This window comes from Podarcis erhardii (assembly GCF_964252035.2).
Source record: "Podarcis erhardii genome assembly, chromosome: 12".
NCBI classification, from domain to species: domain Eukaryota; kingdom Metazoa; phylum Chordata; class Lepidosauria; order Squamata; family Lacertidae; genus Podarcis; species Podarcis erhardii.
The window spans coordinates 38,469,683-38,483,619 of NC_138513.1; the positions used below are offsets into that span (position 1 = coordinate 38,469,683).

At 44.1% G+C, this 13,937-nt stretch overlaps 1 protein-coding gene across 1 annotated transcript in view; it reads left to right on the plus strand.

Moving 5' to 3' along the window:
- The window catches only part of LOC309352962 (collagen alpha-6(VI) chain-like), a 66,125-nt gene that overhangs the window by 7,292 nt on the left and 44,896 nt on the right, over positions 1-13,937 (plus strand). Inside the window, exons 4-7 of the mRNA XM_081881786.1 lie at positions 3,851-4,411; positions 5,645-6,202; positions 9,888-10,463; positions 12,997-13,563. Coding sequence (XP_081737912.1) covers positions 3,851-4,411; positions 5,645-6,202; positions 9,888-10,463; positions 12,997-13,563 — 2,262 coding nt within the window. The remainder of the gene's footprint in view (positions 1-3,850; positions 4,412-5,644; positions 6,203-9,887; positions 10,464-12,996; positions 13,564-13,937) is intronic.

Consider the following 13,937-nt stretch of genomic DNA (forward strand, 5'->3'; position numbering starts at 1 on the left):
TTTTCGTTTAATAAATTATTATTATAAATGTTTAATAGGTTATTGTATTTTAATGTTCTGTGGGAAGCCGCCCAGAGTGGCTGGGGAAATCCAGCCAGATGGGCGGGGTATAAATAGATTATTATTATTATTATTATTATTATTATTATTATTATTATTATCATTATCATTTGGCTCTAAAAAAATGTGACAACAGCAGACTGGAAAGCAGGAAGCCAAACAACAACAACTCCCTTGAAAAAGCTAAAAAGGGAAAATAGCATAATCTATTATACTATTATTTATGTAGAACATTTGTATCCTGCTCTTCAGTCAAAAAGTCTCCCAGGATGGTTTACATCCAGTCAATTAAAACGAGTCCTTTACAATCTAAAATAAAAGGTCACACAAGGGACAGGGAAGGAAGTAGGGGGAAACGAAAACTCAGGCACCAATTCTTGAACAGTTGTTCTTATAGTGACCGTTTTTTTGCACAATTCAGGGATAGGAAGTGCATGGCAGAGCCGGGCTTTCTGCAAAGCTGGTGGAATGAGGCCTTCTTCCTATGTCTCCCATTGAGGCGGCCTGATGGAATAGCTGCTTCCTGAGGGAAAGGAGGCCTGAAGGAGTTGGCTTGTCACACCAGAGCTGATGGTGTGAGCCTTTCTTCCCATCTCTCTTGACAAAAGAGCTCAAGATACAATATTTGACTAGTTTTGCAGCACCTTTGCAGATCTTCCTCTTGTTTCTGTCTGTCACGGACTCTGGAACCAGTCTTTAGTTTCTGGGAAATTCAGCCGACTGGCAATGGCTCTCCAGGGTTTGAGCCAAAAATCTCTCTCAACCTGAACTTAGAGATACTAGGGCTTGATCCTGAGACCTTCTACACACATATCACTGAGCTATGGCACTTCCCCAAAGGCATGCCACTATATCATGAAGATCCGCAGACATCACTGTGAGATTAATCCTGGAATATGATAACTTTTGGATGATCTCCGTATGACTAGGAAGAGAGCCATCTGAACAGGAACGCATGTTCTGATAAGAATGACTCTCTCCTTCCATTTACAAATGTGGGGATCGGGGAAAATATGGTTTCTTACAATCACTTGCTAACATTTTGTTGGCTCAATTCAGAGAGCTGCGGAGGGATCCACGGGGCCTGCTGAGGTTGTGTTCTCCCACAAAACTCACAGAAGTTTTTTGCTGCTTCAAATAGTTATCAAGGCAGGATGGGAGCAGGGAGATAAGGAGGAACCTGGCCTGAACCCAAGAAAATGTCCCACCCCCATTTATAGAGAAACTAATAGATCACACAAGGGATGCTGTGGGTTAAACCACAGAGCCTAGGACTTGCTGATCAGAAGGTTGGCGGTTCGAATCCCCGCGACGGGGTGAGCTCCCGTTGCTTGGTCCCAGCTCCTGGGAACCTAGCAATTTGAAAGCACATCAAAGTGCAAGTAGATAAATAGGTACTGCTCCAGTGGGAAGGTAAACGGCATTTCCGTGTGCTGCTCTGGTTCTTCAGAAGCGGCTTAGTCATGCTGGCCACATGACCCGGAAGCTGTACGCTGGCTCCCTCGGCCAATAAAGCAAGATGAGCGCTGCAACCCCAGAGTCGGATGGCAGGGAACACTTCGGGAGTGTTGACCTTGTGACCTTCTTAGCCCCAGTCATGTGGCCCAGTCATGTGGCCAGCATGACTAAGCCACTTCTAGCGAACCAGAGCAGCGCACGGAAACACTGTTTACCTTCCCGCCGGAGTGGTACCTATTTATCTACTTGCACTTTGACGTGCTTTCGAACTGCTAGGTTGGTAGGAGCAGGGACCAAGCAACGGGCGCTCACCCCATCGCGGGAACTCGAACCGCCGACTTTCTGATCGGCAAGTCCTAGACTCTGTCATTTAACCCACAGCACCACCCACATCTCCAAAAAGTGCTTAGGTGATCATCATCATCATCATCATCATCATCATACCCTGCCCACCTGACTGGCTTTCCCCAGCCAGTCTGGGCGGCTCACAACAGAATATTAAAAACACAATAAAACATCAAACATTAAAAACTTCCCTAAACAGGGTTGCCTTCAGGTGTCTTCTAAAAGCCAGATAGTTGTTTATTTCCTTGACATCTGATGGGAGGGCGTTCCACAGGGTGGGCACCACTACCGAGAAGGCCCTCTGCCTGGTTCCCTGTAACCTCACTTCTCGCAGTGAGGGAACCGCCAGAAGGCCCTTGGTGCTGGATCTCAGTGTCTGGGCTGAACGATGGGGGTGGAGACGCTCCTTCAGGTATACTGGGCCAAGGGCCATTCAGGGCTTGAAAGGTCAGCACCAACACATTGAATTGTGCTCGGAAACGTACTGGGAGCCAATGTAGGTCTTTCAGGACCGGTGTTATATGGTCCCGGCGGCCACTCCCAGTCACCAGTCTAGCTGCTGCAATCTGGATTAGTTGTAGTTTCTGGGTCACCTTCAAAGGAACCCACTTGTAGAGCGCATTGCAGTAGTCTTACATTAAATAAGAAGCAGTCTTTAGTTAAATGCACTTCTGCAAAGTCCCCCTAAGGGCCTGCACTCCCCCCCCCCGCCCTCTGAGGAAACGCGCATGTTCAAATACGAGCAATGAATGATGGTCTTTTAATGGTTAATACATCTGTAACAACTTGCTGCCAAGCTCTGGTGCTTATGTTAGTGGTTGCCTCACTGTTGGATAGGGAGGTGTGGGGAATTACGGTAACACTTTCTCACACAATATGCGAACCAAACCGCAGCCATTCTATGGAATTCTGCAAATTTTTGCAATGCAGTTTTCCAGCCAAGCAATGCGTACAGAAATGCATATACAGTGGTACCTCTGGTTAAGAACCTAATTCTTTCTGGAGGTCCGTTCTTAACCTGAGGTGCGCTTTAGCTAATGGGGCCTCCTGCTGCCGCCATGCTGCCGGCGCACGATTTTGGTTCTCATCCTGAGGTAATGTTCTCAACCCAAGGTACTACTTCCGGGTTAGCGGAGTCTGTAACCTGAAGTGTCTATAACCCGAGGTGTTTGTAACCCGAGGTACCACTGTACTAGGGTAAAGTGCACATAAAATGCCCAGATTAGTGAAGATAACATACAAAAATTTGTGACGTTAAGGGAAATTGCTCTGCAGACATGTGCATGAAAATTTTCCCTTGAAAATGCTGCTGTATGTTCATGAAGACTTTTTTTGGGGGGGGGGTGGATTTGCAGGCTGATGTGGAAATGCTGAAAATAAATTTAAGTTTGGGGAAAATGAGATACAGAAAGAAACTTTGAGATTCAGCCATCTCAAGTGCTTTATGCTTTTTTAAAACAAACAAACAAACAAAACAAACCACAGGATAAATTCATTGTTTTTTTTTTTTTTAAATAAATATTTATTAAAGTTTTTAAATATAAATGCACAAACAATAAACAATCTTACTTCTGTCACAAACATAATTTCATCACCTCTTTGGACTCCCTCGCGTCTCCCGCTCCCATTTACATCGTTAAAAGTTTTTTCCAAACAAATTATCAACTTGTTTACAATCTCACGTCCACTCATTCAAATATAATCTAGCACTTCTTCTAAAAAAAATTTATATTTTCTTTTAGTCTCACTTATCATCAAATTTAAATCTAATTTAGTGGTGGCCAATTTTTTATAATCTAGCATCCTTCTTAACATTCAACCAAATTACAATGTTTTTGTAGATACATCTTGAATTTCTCCCAGTCTTCCTCCATCTTCTCTTCTCCCAGATCACGGATTCTGCCAGTCATCTCGGCCAGTTGCATATAGTCCATCAGCATCATTGTTTGAATTATTAAACGCACCACCAAAATTCTCTTCCCCATAGGCTGCGTGGATACGGAAGAAGCAGATATTTATTTTCTCGTCGATGGTTCCTCAAACCTTGATTATTTTGATTTTGTGGATCTGAAGTTGTTTTTGAAAGAAGTGGTTAGATTTTTCCCGATAGGACCGAATAAAGTTCGCTTTGGAGTTGTGCAATATGCAGAAATGAACGAGCTGGAATTCGGACTTGAGGAATATGGTAAAACAAGTGATATATTGAAAGCCATTGATAACATCCGTCAAATAGGTGGCAGTCCTCACACAGGAGCAGCTTTGACGTTCATCCAGCCCCTGCTAAGAAGGTCACAAGGTCAACACTCCCGAAGTGTTCCCTGCCATCTGATAGTGCTAACTGACCGGAAATCAGAGGACCACGTTGAGGGACCTGCCAAGAGGTTGAGGAATGAAATGGTCAACATTTATGCCATCGGTGTCAGACACGCTAACGAGTCACAGATTTATGAGATCGCAGAGTCAAAGGACAGAGCTTATTCTGTCAACGATTTTGCCTCTCTGAAGCATATAAAGAATGAAGTTGTCCGAGAGATCTGTGCTGTAGAAGGTAAGAAGAATCATCTTATATTTTACTTTTAAATTTCAGGGGAGAATGCCTGCTCTTAAATAGCCCAAATGTGCTTAGGAGATACTGGCATACTTGAAAAAAAGAAAAAAAGAAAAAGAGATTTGCAGACATACAATAAATTGCTAGGGGGAAATGCTTCAGGGAAAAGATCCAAAACTGTCCCATAAGACATTGACAGGATGCTATATGGATAGATTTTCAGGTGAACCAAAGAGAGATTAATATCCTGTTTCTGCTTTATAATTGCCTCTGGTCTATTTTTCGGGATTCCTGCAACATGTTTAAGTTTTCACACTTCCATCTATACGTTGGAGTTCTGCTCTGGATCATTATTGAGTAGAATTTCAACCCTGCGGGGTAGGTTAGGCTGAGAGAGAGAGACTGGCTCAATATTGCACAGTGGGCTTCGTGGTTGAGCAGGGGTGATGGTCATGTATTAGTGCTTTTCAGCAGTGCACTCAGCTCTGCACAGTGTTGTGTTTCCTTTTGGCTTCAGTTTTGCAATGCTATTGTGCTGGTCTCATGGGTTACCCGAGAGGCGAGGTCCAAGTCCGGTCCGTGGTCAGAGGTGCAACGTGGAGGCAGTCCGTAGTAGCTGAAGCTGGGTGCAGGGCAGGGAGTCAGGTGAAGTCAGGAACAGGCTTGCAAGCAGGGAGCCAGGGCAGGCCAGGAGCTCAGGCAGGAAAGCAGGTCAGGGTTCAGGCAGGAACTAGCAACCCATAATGTTGCTCCCGCAACTTGGGACTGGGGCTGGCCGGCTTTTATCTGCCCCGAGGCATAGGGCGGCTCCAATCCTCTGGTGACTCGCCTCTCCTGGCCTGGAGGCGAGCACTCCTCCTGCGGGAACTTAGTTCCCTCCGCCTCTCTGCCCTGAGCCTCTGCAGCTCAGGAGAGGCTGGAGGGTTACCAGACCCAGAGGCAACCTCAGCTTCCTCTGACGGGGCTGAGAGTGGAGCACTTGCAGAAAATGGGTCCTCCATCACCTCAGGAGCCAGAGCAGACTCAGCTGATGCCTGCACCTGAGGATCCAGCATAGGTGAGGACCCTTCAGTCTCAGGCCCCAGCCCCGGCTCAGCTGGTCCTGGAGGTGGGGAATCCTGTGCAGGCTGGGATCCCTCAGGTTCAGCGTCCGAGTCCAAATCCCTGGCCATCACAGCTATCTTTGTTGTGGCCATCTCTCATCCATATGTGTTCATGTTTTTCTGCTAACAGCCTGCAAAGAGAAGAAAGCTGATGTTCTGTTTCTGGTGGACAGCTCCAGCAGTATAGGCCCTGAGAACTTCGTGAAAATGAAGGACTTCATGATGGACCTAGTGAGCAAATCTGACATTGGTCCCGACAGAGTGCACATTGGTGCTGTGCAGTTCAGTGGCAGAAGCCAAGAAGAATTCCGTCTCAACCACTACTCATCGCAGAGAGACATTGTTGATGCCATTGGGAGAATGTCTCCTATGGGACAGAACACGCTCACAGGGGAAGCATTGCGATTCGTGTCCGATTATTTTAAGCCCACCAAAGGGGCACGGCCCCATGTCAAGAAAATCCTGATTCTGATCACCGATGGGGAAGCGCAGGATGAGGTGAGAGGACCTGCAGAAGCTTTAAGAGAGCAAAGTGTTGTCATCTACTCCTTGGGGGTGTTCAGCGCAAATAAAACTCAGCTGGTGGAGATAAGTGGAAAGCCTGAAATGGTGTTTTATGTGGAGGACTTCGACGTTCTGAAGCACTTAGAACGTGAGATCCTCTTTGGAATATGCAGTCCGTACGACGGTGAGTGTACAGTAGCTTTCTTTTTTAAAAAGTTTTTCCACTTGATTTCAAGTTTATGCATTTCATTAGTTTTACAATCAATTTAACATTTCAGAGTTTGACTTCCTTCCCCCTCTTTCTGTGGTTCCTTAATTATTATTTTTTAAAATCTTCTGCATATCCGAATTCATTGAATTTGCTCGTTTTATAATCTACTTTAAATATATACTCTTATGAAACTGCAGGTTATTACAATAATCCTGCCACTGTTTTTATCTGTTTCCAGTTGGCTTGTAAATATTCAGTAAACCATTTCCATTCTTTTATAAAAAGGTTTGCAATCTTGATTTCCTATTCTTCTGGTAAGTTTCGCCATTTCTGCACAAGTTTTTGTATCCATTCTTCCTTTACTGCAACTTCTGCTTCTTTCCACTTCTATTCCACTGTAGTAGCATACATAAATAAATTTCCATACAATTTAGGTAGTTCTGTCCCTATAATTCCCCAAAGAAAAGCTGGAGATTTTTTAAAAAAGTGATTTTAAATACATCCTTTTCAATTCATTGCATATCATTTCCCAGCAAGCTTTAACCTTACTACAAGACCACCACATATGATAAAAAGAACCTTCTTTCTCTTTACATTTCCAACACTTGTTTGATTTAGATTTATACATTTTTGCCAGTATACTCAGTGTTAGATACCAATGATATAGCGTTTTCATATAATTTTATCTTAGACCATAACATGCTGTAAATTTTATATCCATATTCCACAATCGTTCCTGTGCTTCCATGTCTATATTATGACCGATATCTATTGCCCAGTGTATCATTGAGGATTTTACTTTGTCTCCCATTCCAATAATATTTTATACATTTTAGACAACAGAGTGTACAGCAGCTTTCAATGAATACACCAATCTGTATGTATATTGGCATGGTTTCAGATGGCACCTTTCCAAGTTTGTTGTCCCAGAATCACACAGCGCAGAAAAAGTTTTGAAGGTTTTTCTGGCCTCTTGAGTTGGAAGGAGGGAAGTCACTGTAGCACTGTAGTAACTCTGCTCATTTTGTCATCTGTCACACTGAAGGAAAGTCCCTTCAGAATAATTCCCCTTGTCCTCTTATTCCTTCTCTATTTTTCGCCCTATGGCTTTGAACTGATGTTACTGAGAGTACAGGTGAAAAGGAGAACACCATGCGGTTTTGTGGTGCATCTTTGCTTTCTCAGGACCCTTGGCACAGGTGGAAGGATGAGAATTGCTATCAAACCCAACCTACCTATTCATAGGGATGTGGGTGGCGCTGTGGGTTAAACCACAGAGCCTAGGACTTGCCGATCAGAAGGTCGGCGGTTCGAATCCCCGCGACGGAGTGAGCTCCCGTTGCTCGGTCCCTGCTCCTGCCAACCTAACAGTTCGAAAGCACGTCAAAGTGCAAGTAGATAAATAGGTACCGCTCCGGCGGGAAGGTAAACGGCATTTCCGTGCGCTGCTCTGGTTCGCCAGAAGCGGCTTAGTCATGCTGGCCACATGACCTGGAAGCTGTCTGCGGACAAACGCTGGCTCCCTCGGCCTATAGAGTGAGATGAGCACGCAACCCCAGAGTCGGTCACGACTGGACCTAATGGTCAGGGGTCCCTTTACATTTACTTTACCTATTCATAAACCATAGAATCATAGCAACGTAGAGTTTGAAGGGACCGTGATGGTCATCTAGTCCAACCCCCTGCAATGCAGGAATCATTTGCCCAATGTGGGGCTTTACCCTGAGATTAAGAGTCTCATGCTCTACCGACTGAGCTATCCCAGCTGTCAGTTATAGCACTGCAAGTGTTCATGGAACAGCACTTGCAGCTATTTATTTTCCTCTCCCGGTTCTTTGGATCCAACCCTTTTACTGCTGCAGATAAAGCTGTCTTGTTAAACTAAAACACATGGTGCGGAAGAGAGGGCTTATTTTATAAAGTCTCCTTTGAGAGACATAAACACAACCACATGTAAGGAAGAATAAGGAGTATGTTAGAACATCGAGCCACTTTGATAAGGCCCAGATGATAATGTAAGTATTCAAATGGTGTTAATAGCCCTGTTAGGGAACAGGTTTAGCCGAGACAAAACCTTATATTTCAAGCCTTAATAAAGGTGTTGGCTCATGTCAAAATGTTGGTTCAGAAGAGAGTCCCTATAAATTATTCCTGTGGCCAAGATCATAATATGGGAAAGATTTGTGCTCATATCTGCTCAATGTTCAGGGTTAGGTAAGCAAACAAACAAGTCCCATACTTACCAGGGACTGTTATTTCCAGTGTTTATTCCCCCCCCCCTTTTTAATGGGAACAATCCTGTGAATTCAGATCATAAGAGGAAGCCTGTTGGTTCTGTAAGATAATAAATTGGTTCAAGTTTTCTAAAAGCTTTGAGGACCACTTTCAGAGAGGATTAGAGGCAGCGTAAAAAGTCCTCTGCATTCGACTTCAGCTTCAAACCATCTAAGATTGCCTTGTGCCCTAGTGACTGAATTCCCCCTAATCTTAGTGTGTCTCCTCTGTCAGGAGCTCAGCCATCATGGAGCAGGAATTCTAACATCCTCTCCAACCTACCATATCCCATCATGCTCTAGGCTAGGGATGCCCTTCATTGCAAGCATTCTGGTGACTCTAGTTGATTAAGAAATTAGATATCGTAATAAAAGAATCAGTGGACACACTGATATTCTTTAAGGGTACTCAGAATTTATCATCCAAAGCAGGTGTGTCCATCTGCCTCCCAGCAGTCCTGGCATAAGGCTTTGACATACAACTGTGCATATTTATAGCTTTAAATTGCATGACCTTAAATAGTGTGTTTGATGAAGATCTTGGAATAGCTTGCAACTAAACTAGAGAGCCAGTGTGGTGTAGTGGTTAAGGGTGGTAGACTCGTAATCTGGTGAACCGGGTTCGCGTCTCCGCTCCTCCACATGCAGCTGCTGGGTGACCTTGGGCCAGTCACACTTCTCTGAAGTCTCTCAGCCCCACTCACCTCACAGAGTGTTTGTTGTGGGGGAGGAAGGGAAAGGAAAATGTTAGCCACTTTGAGACTCCTTAGGGGAGTGATAAAGCGGGATATCAAATCCAAACAACTCCTCCTCCTCCTCCTCCTCCTCCTCCTCCTCCTCCTCCTCTTCTTCTTCTTCTTCTTCTTCAAGTCTTGTTTGCAGTTAAGGATGGAGGAGAAATTCACTTCACACCTGAATGCAACCTTACTTAATTTGCACTTCCTGAAGCAAAAGGAGAGCTGAAATGCAGCAATCCTTCAAAAGTGCCACTTCTCTGAATTTTGCAATCCTGCAGCCAAGAATGTGTCCAAAAATGCACATGTGAAGTATGCATACAAATCCATATATTATTGAAGATAACATACAGAGTGCATCATAGCAGGGGATACGTTGCTTGCAAAAACATGTATATTACTCAAAGCTGCATATAAAATGTGTTTCTTATGAGAAATTCGAGCAAAAATGTTGATGAATTTTCCGGGTGATTGTTGCAACTAAAATTCACAAATTGTTGCAGAAATGTGGAGTCTAACTTTGTAAACATGAGAAACCACGAGAATTGAAAGTCACAAATTTCTCCACCCCTACGTGCAACAGAGGGAAACTGCTATGAAGATTTGTCTAGGGCACACATTAGTGACCAATTCTCACTGTTATTCTTTCAGAGTGCAGGAGAATCGAACGCCTAGATATTGTTTTCGTCATTGATGGTTCTGGAAGCATCGATCCCAGAGAATACGACATTATGAAAGACTTCATGATCGCTTTGGTGAAGAAATCGGATGTCAGCCAGGACCGAGTTCAGTTTGGAGCTGTCAAATATTCTGCCGAGCCAGAAACCTTTTTCTTTCTCAACACCTACAGCACGAAATCGGAAATCATTAAGGCTATCCAGAATGATAAGCCTATTGGGACAACGACCTACACAGCCAAGGCTCTGAGGTATTCAGAAGGCCTTTTCTCAGAGGAGCACGGCAGCCGCAAGCGCCGCAGTGTCCCCCAGGTTCTTATAGTGATTACCGACGGGGACTCCCATGATGCAGCAGAACTTGATGAAGTGTCCAGGAAACTCAGGGCACATGGCATTGTCATCTATGCCATCGGGATAGAAAGAGCCAAGCCTGGGGAGCTCTTGACCATGGCAGGATCAGAAGACAAATACTTCTATGTCAATTCGTTTGAAGGACTGAAACACCTGTATCCCAAATTGTCTGACAATATATGCAGTGTTTCGAAACCAGGTAGGTAGCTATATCATCATCATCATCATTGTTTTAGTTTTTAATTTTTTTTTATTAAGTACAAATTAGAAAACACACATATTTACAACAAAAGAAAATACAAAAGAAAAAGAAAATACATATAACCAAGGGAAAAAAATTAGAGAATACTTTGTCTCTTTTCATATTTACAGTTATTTATACCTCTATAAAAGGCTATTCACAATAAAGGAGTGAAATGAAAGATATCAGAAAAAAAGAAAAGAAAGAATAAGGAAAAAATTAAGAAGTAAAAGAAAAGGATCATAGGTGAACATTTTTTATTAAAGTAGAGAAGTATTCACTATACATAGCCGTTTCCCATCTATATTTATATTCAGTTGTATAATTTCATCTTGTCCTTATCTACCTTAAAAAGAGTTGTTGTTTTTTAAAAGACTTCCACTGTTTGCCTCACGCGTTTTTAATAATCCGTTTCTCAGATTCTCTGTTCTTCATATGAAGAACATCATCATTATCATTGCTATTTCTCACCTTTCCTTCACTGAGCTCAAGGTGGCGTATATGGTTCTCTTGCTTTCCATTCTATCCTCACAACAACTTGTGAGGAGAGACAGAGAGCAACCCAAAGCAATCCACTGAGCTTCATGACTGAATCTTTAACTTTTGTCTCTCAGGGCCCCAGCCCAACACTCTAACCGCTCCAACACATTGGCCAAAGCGTCTTCCTTTAGATCAAAGTGATAAAGAAGATTCCCTCCCCCAAAAACCCACATAAAAATACGTCACTTTTTAGTTTCAAGGGCTAATCCACAAACCAGTAAAGATGGCGCACAGAATCAGCTAAATTGAAATATTCCAATTCTCAGTGCAATCCTAGTCATGTTTACTCAAAGGTGAGTCTTCCTTTGTACAATGAGGGTTGCACCTATTTAGAATTGCATAACATTACTCGCTGAAACTGAGAGCCAGTGTGGTGTAGTGGTTAAGAGCAGTAGACTAGTAATCTAGGGAACCAGGTTTGCGTCTCCGCTCCACCACATGCAGCTGCTGGGTGACCTTGGGCTAGTCACACTTCTTTGAAGTCTCTCAGCCTCACTCACCTCACAGAGTGTTTGTTGTGGGGGAGAAAGGGAAAGGAGAATGTTAGCCGCTTTGAGACTTATTTGGGTAGTGATAAAACGGGATATCAAATCCAAACTACCCCCCCCCTCCTCCTCCTCCTCCTCCTCCTCCTCCTTCTTCAATGCTGCTCTGTATTGTGCTGCTTGTATTTTCCATTTAGATGTACTGTGGTACCTTGGTTGTCGAACAGCTTGGCTCCCAAACAAATTGGCTCCTGAATGCTGCCAACCCGGAAGTCTGCATTCCGGTTTGCGAACTTTTTCAGAAGCTGAACGTCTGACGTGATTTCTGTGGCTTCCGACTGAGTGCAGGAAGCTCCTGCAGCCAACCGGAAGCTGCACCTTGGTTTTCAAACAGTTCCAGGAGTCGAACAGACCCCCGGAACGGATTAAGTACAACAACCAAGGTACCACTGTATACCCAAAGATAAAGGGTGCTCTCCAATATTAGTCTCATGCCGAATAGGCCCATTGAAATCAGTGCATTTAAGATAAGTCCGTTGGTTTCAATGGATCAAGTCTAGAACTTAATTGGACATTGCACACAATATGCTTCCTTACATTCACGGGGACGCAGCCATTTTGCAGGATTACAGGAGTTAGTTGAGTTAGTTGAAACACTTGCATGTCATCTGACAGTGGAGTCCAAGGTTCCATCTAGACAATTGTGTTATTTTGTTCCTCTAATCATAGCCAATGCAGAAAGTGTGAGCCAGAAACCCTTGAGGGGGAAATTCATATCTCCTTGTAAGTGTACTTCCTTAGGGACTGAAAGCATCCTTCACAATTAAGGTGATGTAGCAAAATACCTATAGGAATATGAGCTAACACACAGCCAGGAATGTCAAAGTGTTTGTGTATTATTACATTATTCTCCTAAACCTGTTTCCCCTTCGTGTTCTCTCTTCTTATTTTGAGATGCCCTGGTCTATGAATATAACTGTCAGGTGCTGATATGGTTGCTCGGGAGCAAACAGGCAAGACTCCAACCTGTCTTTTCCAGGCTTTATTATCTGTACAAACTATTTACAGTGCAGAGCGTCGCAAGACCATTTCTGCTCAGTCGCTAGCAGAATCTGGGAGTGGGCGGCCCTTATACCTTCCCCAGCAAAACAGCTGTGTGACCCCCAACCTTCTCCTCCCCTCTCTGCGCCGAAGACTACTGTGCAGAATGGGCACTGGCAAAGGGGGACTCGCCTCCCCTCCGCTTTGCTCAGGCTCGGTGTTGAGGCTCTCCCTAGCATCTTCTGGTCCTTGCACCCCCTCTCCACTGAAGGTGGGGCTTCCCTCCTCGCCAGAGGAAGAACTGCTTCGCAAGATCTTCAGAGGCTCCCTGTAACACAACTGCCCTTCCACCTCTCGACTCTGAGCTGATAGCAGTTCCCTGACAATAACCTATTTTGTTCTCCGCTCCCACTCCTCCCTTGCAGAATGTGGAATTCCGGCAGATCTTGTGTTCCTGATTGACGGCTCTAACAGCATAAGCGACAGCGACTTCAACAAGATGAAGAGTTTTTTGCAAGACGTAGTTCATCCCTTTGACACCGGCCACAACGTACAAGTTGGTATCGCTCAGTACAGTGACAGGTACAGGGAAGAATTCAGCCTGGATATTTTCCCAGTCAAATCAGAACTTGAAACAAAAATCGGACGCATCCGACAGATGGAAGGACTCCAGACCTACATCGGTGCCGCTCTCGGGAGGGTGAAGCACTACTTTACACCAGAAGGTGGCAGCAGAGTAAACGAAAACATCCAACAGATTTTGCTGGTGATCACAGATGGCCGGTCACATGACAAAGTTGTGAAAGCATCCGAAGATCTGAGAAAGAGAGGTGTTGACATATATGCCATAGGAGTAGGGAAAATCGACCATTTGCAGCTTAGTCAGATAGCCGGCTCCTCAGATAGGAAATACACAGTTGATAATTTCAGCGAACTGAAGGTAATTAAAAAAAGACTAGTTGATGATATTTGTGAGGAAGAAGATAAAACAAGTAAGTATCCCCACTTCAAGAATTCAAGTCAATCCCCTAATCTTGGGGCCTCGGGGAAAGTGGGATATATGGTGGTCCATCCCTCAATCTAATCCAGGCACCCCCAAACTCAGCCCTCCAACTGTTTTGGGACTACAACTCCCATCATGCTTAGCTAACAGGACCAGTGGTCAGGGATGGCGGGAATTGTAGTCCCCAAACAGCTGGAGGGCTAAGTTTGGGGATGCCTGATCTAATCACTGGTGTCCATGTACCTGATTCTAAATGCTAAAAGTTAGATACAATGGTACCTTAGTTTTTGAGCATCTTGGAAGTTGAACGTTTCAGTTTTTGAACGCCAAAAACCCAGAAGTAAACACTTGCATTTTCGAACG